Here is an 11,862-nt window from a genome sequence, read left to right on the forward strand (position 1 = left end):
AGGAATGCCTCCCTGGTCACCTATTACACCAGGTGGGAGAGAGGAGCTAAGCCTATGAGGGGGGAGGAGGCAGCAGGTGATGATGAGGAGGAGGACCCAGGGGATTCAGAAACCTTTCAGGCCTCACCTGTTACCCTGGGGGATACTGGGGGTGTGAGGACCTGGTGGCGGAAAAGGAGAGTCCATGCGATCCCATCCCTTTACAACGGAGCCTTGCACTGAACTCTTGGGAACATGATGCAGACAGACCTACTTCTTCAGTCTCAGCGGGCTCCCAATATGATGACAAAGAGACAGCCCCGCCGCTGTCCTGAGAGGGCCCCCAGTCCGATGGGGAGACAGAGCCCTGCTCTCGGGAGCTGCTGGTTTGGCAAAGGAAACGTTGCCTAAAAAGCAATAGATGCGACATCTGTAGCTTAAGTAAAATCATATCAATGAACAGATGCATCACAGATGGTTCCTTGGGTGAAGCATGACTCGGGTTAATCCAGGAAGGCTTCCTGGAGGAGGGGCCTGGCTTGGACATTGGACATGGAGCATGATACCCCGGGAGCAGCGTCCATGCAGACCTCTCTGTAGGTTCTCTGGCTGGTGTTAGTGGCCCACTCCCAGGGTAGGGCCTGGGCTGGGGCTGAGGTAGGGGAGTAGACTTGGAGGAGCTGCCCTGCTAGGAGGGTGTGCCTGAGATCACCAGTCACACTCTTGCCTTGGCAGCTCTGGAGAAGACATCCTCATTGGCGGGCTGAAGCCATTCACCAAATACGAGTTTGCGGTCCAGTCCCATGGCGTGGACGTGGACGGGCCGTTCGGCTCCGTGGTAGAGCGCTCCACCCTGCCGGACCGTGAGTGGCCCCTCAGCCCTGTTACCACCAACCCACCTTTATCCAACTCCTTGCCCAGAAGCCCCCCTTTCCGAACTATTCCTCAGAACCCCGCAAGGATGTGTCATTTGCTGGCATTTACACAGGCCAGTCCTGAGCTGGCCTTGCCTGTTTATCCATAAAAGTAATAACATAGGCTTTAGAGGAGTGGCTTCTTTTAAGAGTCTGTGCCAAGACCCACTGAGCTGGTGAGGAGGGGCGGGGGGACGGGGGAGGCAGGTGTCCTGGATTCTACATATGGGTTCCATCCTGCCTCTTCCCCACCAGGGCCTCTATGTCCTCATCTGGAAAGAGAGAGGGTGGGCCTGGCTGCTGTGGCTCAGTGCTTGAGCATCAACCTATGAACCGGGAGGTTGCTGTTCGATTCCCGGTCAGGGCACATGCCCAGTTGCAGGCTTGATCCCCAGTGTGGGGCAGGTGGGAGGCAGCTGATCAATGATTCTCTGTCATCATTGATGTTTTAAATCTTTCTCCCTCTCCCTTCCTCTCTGAAATCAATAAAAATATATTTTAAAAAGAGAGAGAGAGAGAGAGAGAAGGTGGGACCATTCACTCTGCAAGTCTGTGACTCTTGAACTCTCTGGAAATGGCATTTGAAGACAAAGGGACTTTTGTTCTCGCAGCAGAGGCTCTTCTGTTCTTCTGGCCCTAAGACTGTTCACCTTCCCACCTACAGGAGACCTTTGTCCCGGACCTGAAATAGGAAGATGTGTGTGGGGTGGGGTGTGAAGGTCCTCTGGTCTCATGAATTTGTTTTTTTTTTAAAAAATGCTTGCAAATTGTTTCTCACCCCCTATAACCTCAGTTATTATGGTCTTAAATTGCATACAGAATTTGGGGAGACGCAATGTTTTCTTTTTTAAAAAATATGTTTTTATTTATTTTAGAGAGAGAGGAAGGTAGAGGGAGAGAGAGAAACATCAACATGATTGATTGGGCTGTGTCCTGCATGCCCCCTGCTGCCTCCTGCTGGGGATCGAGCCTGAAACCCTGGCATGTGCCCTGACAATAGTGGCCTGGTGCATGGGTCGATGCTCAACCACTGAGCCACACCGGCCCGGCCCCGTGTTTCCTTGAAGCTGACTTTATGACATTGGACCCCGCAGCACAAGTGACCAGGCTATAGAGGGGGATGGTTTCTCCTTCTTCCAATGGGGACACTGGAGCCTGAGAAGTGAAGAGTCATCTAGGGTCCAGGAGGTGACCCTGTTACACCTTAGCACTCTGGGTCCCCATCCCACCCTCTGTCAGGCCTGGAAGACCTGAACTCCCAAATCTCTGTCCTTCCCTACTCGCCAATCACCCTGTGTCCTCCTTCTCACCCTTCCTCATTCCCCTCCACCTCCCAGGATCAGCTTCTTCTCTGAAAACAAAACACAAAGTCTGCCACGGCTGTACTTCTCACATTGGGGTGCCCATCACTCTGTAGGATCTGGGGGCACGGACACAGGCTACACAGAGCATCAGCCAATTTTACCTAAAGATTTGGGGTGGCAAGGGGAGTTAGGAACTTTAAATGATCATTTTAAACACTTTTTATATTAAATTTTACTATGGGATAGATGGCAAATTTCGTGTGACAGTTTAAAATAAAATGTAAGCTTCCAAAAATTTTTGAGCTCTGCCCCCCCAGGTCCCTAGAGCACCAGACAGTCTCCTCGATCTTGGAAATACCCGGGTGCGGAAGTTCAGGGAGCTCTGCTCCAAGGAGCGGAGGAGAGTGTCAGGGAGGGGAGGTATGAGAGGGGAGGCATGATGGTGAAGCCCCCTCCCCACATGTTTTCCAGAAATTCCCCCGTTAGAGACCAGACCTCATTTTGCTTTGTGGTTTGTGGTTTGTTCCAGTGAAGGAGGAAGAAGAAAGGCCATGACCTCACGCCCTGTCTCACGACTGCCCCCCGGGGCTGAGGCTCCCAGTGATCCCGCCTCTACCCTTCTCCTCCTCTGCACCCCAGGACCCTCGACGCCCCCATCGGACCTGCGCCTGAGCTCCCTGACGCCGTCCACTGTTCTGCTGCACTGGTGCCCCCCCGCGGAGCCCAATGGGGAGATCGTGGAGTATCTGATCCTGTACAGCAGCAACCACACCCAGCCCGAGCACCAGTGGACCCTGCTCACCACCGAGGGTGAGGGCTCCCACCAGGGGTATTGGCGCAAGAGCTTCCCCAGCCTCCTCCCCCTTCCCAGCCTCTCCAGTGGCTGGATTAGTAGTGATGGTGCCCCTGGGCCCTGGGAGTTCTAACAGGAACGGGCAGAAGCAACTGCCTGAGTGGGCGGAGCAGACTTTCTCAGTCCAGCTTCCAGCCTATCCCTGTGTCCACCCCCACTCCACCCAGAGCCCTGCTCTCCCTGCTTCCCCCGCCTCACAGGAAACATCTTCAGTGCCGAGGTACGTGGCCTTGAGAGCGACACTAGATACTTCTTCAAGATGGGGGCCCGCACAGAGGTGGGGCCTGGGCCCTTCTCCGGCCTGCAGGATGTGATCACTCTCCAGGAAAAACTCGCAGGTAAGAGGGCAGGAAGGGAGCGTAGGTCCATCCGGAGGCAGCCCAGGTCTCCAGGGACCCCTGGAGCCGACTTCTAACCCTAAAGTCATCTCTTCCAAGGCCCTGCCTCCAGACAGCTGCCCTCCTAGTTTGGTGCAGAGAGGACAGATGCGAAGGGGAAATTGGTGTGGTTTAGTTCAGTGGTGATCCGGTTAGAGGTCAGATTTTGGGGAGATTGCTTGAATTAGAGGGTTGGCTTAGAGAGGTGATGAGCTTTATGGGGGTGTTGGGGGACAGCAGGACTGGCTATGTAATTTGCAGGCCCAATGTGAAATGAAAATGAGGGTGTGTGTGTTTTTTTATTTATTTTAAAAGTAGGAAGAATTTCAAGATGGTGACAGCACAGCATTAAACCAAGCACAGAGCCCTTCTGAGCACGGGCCGTGCCACTGCACTTACTGCCTCCCCTGAAACCAGCCCTAGGCGGCAGGCAGGCAGGTTGATGGGGAGGGACCACAACTTTCAGATGTCCAGTGGGGAGGACAGTGCAAGAGAAAGGTGGCTGAGGTCTCTGTGAGGCTGTGGGGCCCTCCTGTCCTTGCATCAGAAGATTTTGTTCGAAGAGTGAGACTCAAGCCAGTGGTCCCCTGAGGAAACCACTGATGGGAGTCCTGACCTAGGAACCCTGGCCTTCGCCTGGCCTTGACCTGTCCTTTCCCCTCTCTTTCCCCCAACCAGACTCCCTGGATGTGCACTCAGTCACGGGCATCATCGTGGGTGTCTGCCTGGGCCTCCTCTGCCTGCTGGCCTGCATGTGTGCTGTCTTGCGCCGTGGCCCCCACAGGTGCGCGAAGGAGCCAGTCTGATTGTGGGGAGCAGAGATTTCCAGAAGGGCTGCAGAGATGAAAGGGCAGGGAAAGTGGCCATGACTTGCCCTGGGCACCCCCAGAATCCCCATTAAAGTTGGGTCTCTGGAGTGAAGGGATTAGGGGTAATGTTCTCATGAGAGTGGGGGATGGCTTTGGGGAGCCCCCAACGTACCCCCTCAACAAGGGCATACATAGGCAAAGCTGTCTGTCTCCCATTTCCTCGGTTGCTGCCAGCATCCTGGAAGGAGGGAATCCAAATCTCCAGGTGCCTGGAGCCCAGGGAGGAAGGGGCCCATTTGCAGCGTCACAGCTGTTTTGAACAGTTACTTACTCGTTGCACAGACCGAAACCAAGTCCTAGAGATGGACAGGAACCCGCCCAGGGACATAAGCTGGACTAGATCCCAGTCCCGCCCCCACCCCTCCACTCTCTGACCACTGTGCCCATCTTCCCTTCCAGGGAAGCCCTCCCAGGCCTGTCCTCCACGGCCACTGCTGGGAACCCCACGCTGTACTCCCGAGCCCGCCTTGGATCTCCCAACCCCCCAGCTACCCATGAACTGGAGTCCCTTGTGCACCCCCGTCCCCAGGACTGGGCCCCGCCACCCTCAGACATCGAGGACAGGGCTGAAGTGCACAGCCTTATGGGTGGTGGAGCTTCGGAAGGCCGGGGTCACTCCAAGAGAAAGGTGAGCCGGGAGCCTAGGCAGGTTAGTCCCATTCTGTGGCGCACTCCCAAATAGGTCACCAGGGGGCGCAAGAGCACAACGGGTAACCCTGTGGGAGACCCTGCACCCCACCCCTTCTAGGCCAGCTGCAGGAGAAAGGCGCTGTCTCTCCCTCCATGAAAAGGTCGGCAGGGCCGGGAAGCAGATGGGCCCCCAGCAGAATAGGTCAGCCTGCTCTCATGGAAGGAGGGGAGGACCCCCGATGGGCTGTTTGAAGGCGACTCAGGGTTTCCAGAACCCCCAGATCCCTCATCCTAGGAGCTGGGGAAACCTCTAAGATCCAGCCTCTCCAATACGGGGAAAAGAGGATGATGAGGACCTGGATAAGGTGGGCCGCGTGGGGCAGGCTCCCTCCGTGCTGGCAGTGGGGCTCATCCCACCTTCTCTGACCAGCCTGCTCAATGCCCTTCGTCCTTCCTCACCTCTTCCCTGTCTCTCTGCTGAAGGAGACCCTGCCTGGCTGGGAGACCTCTGGGCTCTGCCAAAACAGTGGCAGCAGGCTTTTCTGCAGGAGGACTTCTTCCTTAGTTCCCTCCAGACTCTCAGCTATTCTGCGCTCCTCCCCACAGCCCTGGCGAGGGAGAAGACGGGCGTCAGAGACCATGGCGGGGCGCCATCCACTTCCCTCTCCCAGCTAGTGCCCCGGCTTCTCTCCCCATGCAGATCTCCTGGGCTCAGCCTGGTGGCCCGAGCTGGGCAGGCTCCTGGGCAGGCTGTGAGTTGCCCCAGGCAGGCCCTGTGCCTTATCTGACCCGGGCCCTGCTGCCCCCTGCTGGCACCGGGCAGACGCTGTTGCTGCAGGCTCTGGTGTATGATGCCATAAAGGTCAGTTTCCTGGGAGGAAGGGGGAGGAAGGGAGAGAAGGGTCCCCAGGCGTGTGAAGAGGAAGCAGTGAGTTCTCGGCAGACCCCTGACGGTAATGTCCCTGGGATAGAGGTCCAGCCGGGAGACCACTGGAGCCTCTCTAGGTGAGTGGGTAGAGGCCGCTACTTTGCAGGAGTCTGTGTTGCACCTGAGTTGGGGGCAATTCCTCCTCCGCATAGACCTAAGCAGAGTTACCATGGGCCTGAGTGCCTTCAGCCCCTTCTTCTAGTCACTGACGCCTGACTGATCCCGTACTTCTGGAACTCCTGGGCAAGGGCAAACGGCAGTATTCCGTTTTCCCCTGCCTTCCCATGGGTCACCATCTCTTGTGGGGTGATCAGCATGATTCCTTTACCAACTCCCATGGGATATATACTCTGGTCGCTGGGGGAGTGGGGTGTCAGTCTCTCTTCACCCCAAATATGTTGGTCATTCTTCTCATGACCACTCTCAGTGATGGTCACCTGTCTTGGTGTTCTCTGCTCTGACCAGGGCAACGGAAGGAAGAAGCCACCCCCGGCCTGCAGGAACCAGGTGGAGGCCGACGTTATTGTTCACTCTGACTTCAGTGCCTCCAGAGGGAATCTTGACCTCCACCTCCAGGACCTGGAACCAGAGGATTTCCTGCCTTCGGAGGCTCCTGACCTCACTTCGGGTGTTGCGGATTTAGGGCAAGGGGGAGACTGGCTGGACAGGGAGCTGGGAGGCTGTGAACAGGTGCCCACGGGGCCAGACAGACTCACCTGCCTGCCAGAGGCACCGTCTTGCCCCTACCTGGACCTCCAGCCCAGCGAGGCTCTGGAGGAGGCCCCTGGGGACAGCTGCCAGTCAAAGGCCCCCTGCCCTCTAGGAGCCAGCCCCGGCTTGTCCAGGGCCTCAGTCTCCTCCTCTGCTTAGCTCCCCTCGAGGGAGCAGTTTGGGACAGGCTGTCATGGGTCATGGGATATGACACCTGTGTACCGGCAGATACTGAACATCATCAAGCCATTGGGAGCCTCCTACGGGGCTTTGGCTGGAGGGAGAGGAAGAAATGGCTTATTCACTCCCCCTATACTCTGTGACACGTGTGGTATGTGAGAGACACATGAGGCATGGCTATATGTGAGGCACCCTGTGTGTGCTGGTTGGTGAGCTGGGAAACCTGGGTCCAGGCAGTGGTTACTACAGCCTACCTGGCCCTCCGGGTCAGGACTGTGCCCCAGAATGGCCAGTGCCAGCCCTGTGGGTCCCCCACCTCCATCACCCAGCCTTTTATTACACACTCTGAGAGTGTTTCCATGCCCTGTCTGACAAGACAGCCCCCGCCCACTTTCCTGTCTGGCTGGGCTGAGTGCAAGTAGGCCTGAATGCCTAATATTCTAGCTCCATTGCTGCCTCCCATTGCCCAAACTGAGAGGGTGACCCTGGTCCCTCAGAGCATCTCTGCATTCGATTTTGTAATTTGGGAAGTGCCTGGTTTTGAACATCTGCGCTCTCTTACTCTCCCCTCCTTCCTTTCCTTGCCCTACTCCGGTGGCCTCTCCCCCGCCAACTTGCGCTCCCAACTCTAGTGCCCTTCGCTTCCTCCCTGACAGACCCTCCTTTCCTCTCTGCTGTTTCTGGCTCTCCTCTTGCTGCCTGCCTCTCCTGTCTCTCACGCCTCTCATAGACTGTGTCATGTGGTCTCCCGCCTTCCTTCCCTTAACAACATGACTACCTCATGTCTGCTTCGAGGCCATAGCGTGACTCCTGCCCCTTCACTTTACTGGGTACCCTCCTGCCCCCTCTTCTCTCTGTGCCACCGTATGCCCCCGCCCCAGGCAGGCTGCCCACCCCCAGTGCAGGTTTGAAGGCCTTCCAGCTTCCCTTGTATCTTTTTCCCCTGGGATTGAGATGGGAGGTCCTCCTTGGAGGTGATGAATCCAAGCCACACAAGGGGACTTTTGAGATGGGGAAACAGAAACACAACCCAGAGGCTCAGGATAAAACTCCCCCCTCCGTCTATGCAGGGAGGCAGGCCTACTGGATGCAGGGGGGTTTGGGACATTCCTTCCCAGCTGAAGCTAAAGTGGGAAGCAGCCCCGCAGCTTCCCACTCTGAGCACCTTGAACGTGAGCCGATGGGGTAAGAGTGAGAGAAATCTCATTCCTCCCGGTGCTGGAAGGGAGGTCTTTGCGCAGGACAAGGGCAATTGGCTCATTTTGTTTTGTTTTGAATTCAATCCTGAAGTCATTTTCTCTTGACCTACCACACAAGGACAAGCTTGACTTCCATTTCCTGTGTAGAGAAAACAATGCAATTTATTTGATTTTTGCACCTCAGCCTCTCATAGGAGTATGAAATGTAGGGTCTTTTCTCCCTAAATGCATCTTTTAACTGATTGGCATATCAAGGGTTAACTGGCTTCTAGGCTAAATTAGAAATAACCAGTCTATCTCCACCTCCACCCCCCCTTTTTTAATGGTAAAATGTCTTTCTGCAGAGTCGAAGCTTCCTCAGACCCTTTCGGCATCTGTGTTTATTACACTCGGGTGTCACTCATGTTTGACATCCCACCTACAGTTCCTTCCCTTCCCCCTCCTTCAACCAGCCTATGATAACACTAAAGATTATTAATGTTGGTTTTGTATCTTGTTAAGGACAGGATTGTCACTTGTACTATTTCTGTAGCATTCAGCGTTGCTGTGGCTAACACCACTCTATATGTTTCATCATTGCTCTGAAGGTCAAAAGCCTCATTTTATTTTGCTGGTTTGATTTTTTTTCTAAAGAAAAAAAAAACTGCCCTGAATTAAATGGCTGTTTTAACAGTAGGCTCTTAGCATTGCACTACGTAGTCATTTTTCATGTTCTTGTTTAACAGGCACTGAGGTTCTGGTTTAAATTAAATAGCTGCAAATGAGACAATTTATAACCCATTAGGTTGGGTGGAAAATTGTTTCTCAAAAGCAAATAAGTAATAAATCTGGTATCTGCCTATAACTCACAGTTGATAAGAAAGTGGCCATTACTCACTAGTATTATATATGATTTTGGACTCTGGGTAATTTGGAAGTGTTGGGTTTGTGTCTTTGTAGTAGTATTTTTATTAGAAAAGAGTCTATTGGCCTTTTACAGGGTATTAATCCCTTTGTCACCTACCATTGATGCCTTACGTTTTTGAGTCTCATTTTAAAACCTCCCCTTTTTTTGATGCATGACAAGTGTAATCATACCTGCTCATTTATTTGTTTGTATTTAGTTTATGCTATGTTATTTAATTATTTTTCCAGCTTTTTTTTCTCTTTACAAATAAGACATTTTTTTAGTGTTAAGCCAAGGCGTTGATCATGTATCTGTCCTTATAATGAATTAATAAACTATTTTCCAAAAAATGTGGGGTTCTCTTTTGGAACCAATGTCTAGAATTTCCTCAGCCTTTCTGCATCGAGAATGCATTTCTTCCCAGATGGGAAATGTTGGTTTTTGAGCGCAGAGAGCAGGTGGATATGAGAAAGACCGGAACCATCTTTGTCCCTCAGCAGGCACTTAGGAAAAAGACTTAAACTTAGGAAAGATATGTTCATTGGTGGCATTCTTTTAGGCTCTCTGGGGATCTTGTTCCTTCTGGACACCTTTTTTTTTTCTTTCTTTACTTTCTTGGATGCGAGAGAAGAGTGAACAAACAACTCCAGAGATTTGGGGCTCCACAGTTGTTCTGCATAACTCAGGTCTCCAAACTTGCTCACGGCTGCACATTCACACATGTAGGCAAGCTCAGAGCTTCACATGTGCACACTGATCTTCACAAATACCTTTGTGTCCATTAACTCCAACATGGGCACACAGTCACACACAAAACGTCTCACTCACACCCCACAGTCATCTCAGGGTCATGGTTGGCAGCTTCTCTGCTAAGATCTTTACAGAACCTGGAACATGCATGCCTTTCTTTTAATTTTTATTTATTGATTAGAGAGAGAGAGAGAAAGAGAGAGAGAGAGAGATGGAAACATCAATTTGTTGTTCCACTTATTTATGCATTCATTGGTTGATTTTTGCATGTGCCCTGGCTGGGGATCAAACCTGAAACCTTGGTATTTTGGGACGACACTCCAACCTACTACTGAGCTACCTGCCCAGGGCCACATGCATGCTTTTCTAATGGAGGGAACCAAAAGCCAGAGGCTACCCTGCCCAGGACCACCCCCAAAGTGGCTGGTGGGCCAGACCCAAGTTAATTGACAGATCATATGGAGAGATACTGCACATGTTATATGTGGCAGAATAGCCATTATTTGCATATCACTCTTAGACCAGGGTTGTGATAAAGAAGAATTAAACACTTGTCAAAATAAATTTAAAATGACAGCAGCTCAGGACACCAATTTGACCTCTCTGAGTTCAGGACAAGCCAAGAAGGGCTTGTTGAGAATTCAAAGCCCTGTGGGAGGGAGTTCCAGGACTTTGGGCCCAAGGTGGGTCCCCCAACCCTTTTCCCCTCCCTTTCCTATGGCAAATAGAAGTCCATCGTTCCTGCTCTTCCTTACTAAAATCAGTTGGGGGCCTTGGTGTGCTGCTGACCCTGAATTTCCCCGTTGCCTCCCACTGTTCACATGCCTCAAGTGCTTGCCTCTCAGACTCATCTTTGGATTGCTACTACAGAGTTTGGAGTACCTGGGCCGCACAAACCCCCTCATTAATAAGCTTGTCAGGTTTCTGGAGGCCTGCACTTCTTTACTCATCTGCACCACGGTTAGTTGTATAGGTGGGTAACATTCCTGGTCCCAAGATTCCAGAGTTGGTATCACAAGAGAGGCTTGGTTATTCCTCTGCCATCCCAGTCCAATGCCAGGAGCAAATAGCTGAGTGAGGCAGAGACGACTCCCTTCAAATCTCCTGCTCCTGGAACTAAGTAGGTGCTCAATAGTTTTCATATGTTTTTTTTATTGATTTTAGAGAGGGTGGGGGATAAATAGAAACATCAAGGAGAGGCTGCCTTCTGCATGCCTCTTACTGAGGATTGAGCCTGAAATCGGGGCGTGCACCCCAACCTCCTGGTTCGTAGATCGCGGGTCATACTCAACCACCCAGTCACACCAGCCCGGCGGTGCTCAGTAATTTCATTGGATCATGCTGGACTCAACAGATCATATACTAGTGAGTGGTGAAGATGCAAGATCTCTGGGGGCTAACATGGCCATGTGACTCCTAGGAGGCATGCCTACCTTCTACTTAGTGTATCATTTTCACACGGGACCTATGTTGTCTCATTTGTTCTCTGATGTGAAACACTGAGTCTTCTTTGGGCTTTGGGAATGTTACTGGGAATTGCAACTTGTGGTTTGCTTTTCCAGTTCCCAGGTCATCTGTCAGGACCTGTGTGGTTTAAAAGGTCGCTAGGGGTGAGTAGGAGAGATATGACTATCTTTATTTTTCAGGTGAGCTCAGAGAGCGACCGCCGGGCTTGGCTGGGCCGCACAGCTTGCGGAACTGCGATGGGAAGCAAGCGGGTTACTTGAGCGTTTGCATTGGCCTGTGGGGTCGACTGTCCCCACCCTGGAAGAGGCTTCCTACCACCCCCCGCCCCCCGCCTCTCTCCCATCCACCCAAGCGGGGGACGCCTCAGTCTAGAGAGGCCAATCTTGCAGCTCAACGTCCTCGCCTTTGGGTGGAAGTACCAGAAACCCATGGAAAACTGAATCTTTGACAACTTCATGCCGTTTTAAGGGAATATACTCGAAAATATAGACTTGGACACGGTGGAGGAGGGCGCCGATGAAAGAGACGGCCAGAGCAAATCCCGCATCTTTGCGTGTTTCTCCGCAGCCCGGACCCACTCCACAGTCCGCGGGGTCTCCCAGGTTCCGGTCCCCCAAGTCCGGGCTGGCCCAAGGGGAGGGTGGGGAGGGGGCTGTTGCCTGGGACGGCGCCGGCCGCTCCAGCCACAGTTCAAAGCTCAGGGGGCGCGTCCGCCGAGCAGCCCGGAATGTCCGGCCGCTAAAAGCGCTCGCCGGCTCTTTTGTTCCCTAGACCGGGCCTCCGGGGAGAGGGGACTGGGGGAGGGGACCGGAGGG

General features: G+C 53.1%; 2 protein-coding genes across 2 annotated transcripts in view; both read left to right on the top strand.

The window, feature by feature from the left end:
* Window positions 1-9,174, top strand: part of IGDCC4 (immunoglobulin superfamily, DCC subclass, member 4) — a 40,288-nt gene extending 31,114 nt beyond the window's left edge. The window contains 8 exon segments of the mRNA XM_015568463.1: window positions 1-32; window positions 715-842; window positions 2,837-3,007; window positions 3,251-3,388; window positions 4,106-4,211; window positions 4,696-4,924; window positions 5,627-5,788; window positions 6,320-9,174. The exon segment at window positions 1-32 is cut by the window's left edge and continues 18 nt beyond it. Of these exon segments, the coding sequence (XP_015423949.1) occupies window positions 1-32; window positions 715-842; window positions 2,837-3,007; window positions 3,251-3,388; window positions 4,106-4,211; window positions 4,696-4,924; window positions 5,627-5,788; window positions 6,320-6,724 (1,371 nt within the window). The 3' untranslated portion in view covers window positions 6,725-9,174.
* The window catches only part of IGDCC3 (immunoglobulin superfamily, DCC subclass, member 3), a 48,523-nt gene continuing 43,433 nt past the window's right edge, over window positions 6,773-11,862 (top strand). Inside the window, exon 1 of the mRNA XM_006770825.2 lies at window positions 6,773-6,838. Within this exon, the coding sequence (XP_006770888.1) occupies window positions 6,773-6,838 (66 nt within the window). The remainder of the gene's footprint in view (window positions 6,839-11,862) is intronic.

Source organism: Myotis davidii, unplaced genomic scaffold (genome assembly GCF_000327345.1).
Source record: "Myotis davidii unplaced genomic scaffold, ASM32734v1 scaffold461, whole genome shotgun sequence".
In the NCBI taxonomy this organism is placed as follows: Eukaryota; Metazoa; Chordata; class Mammalia; order Chiroptera; family Vespertilionidae; genus Myotis; species Myotis davidii.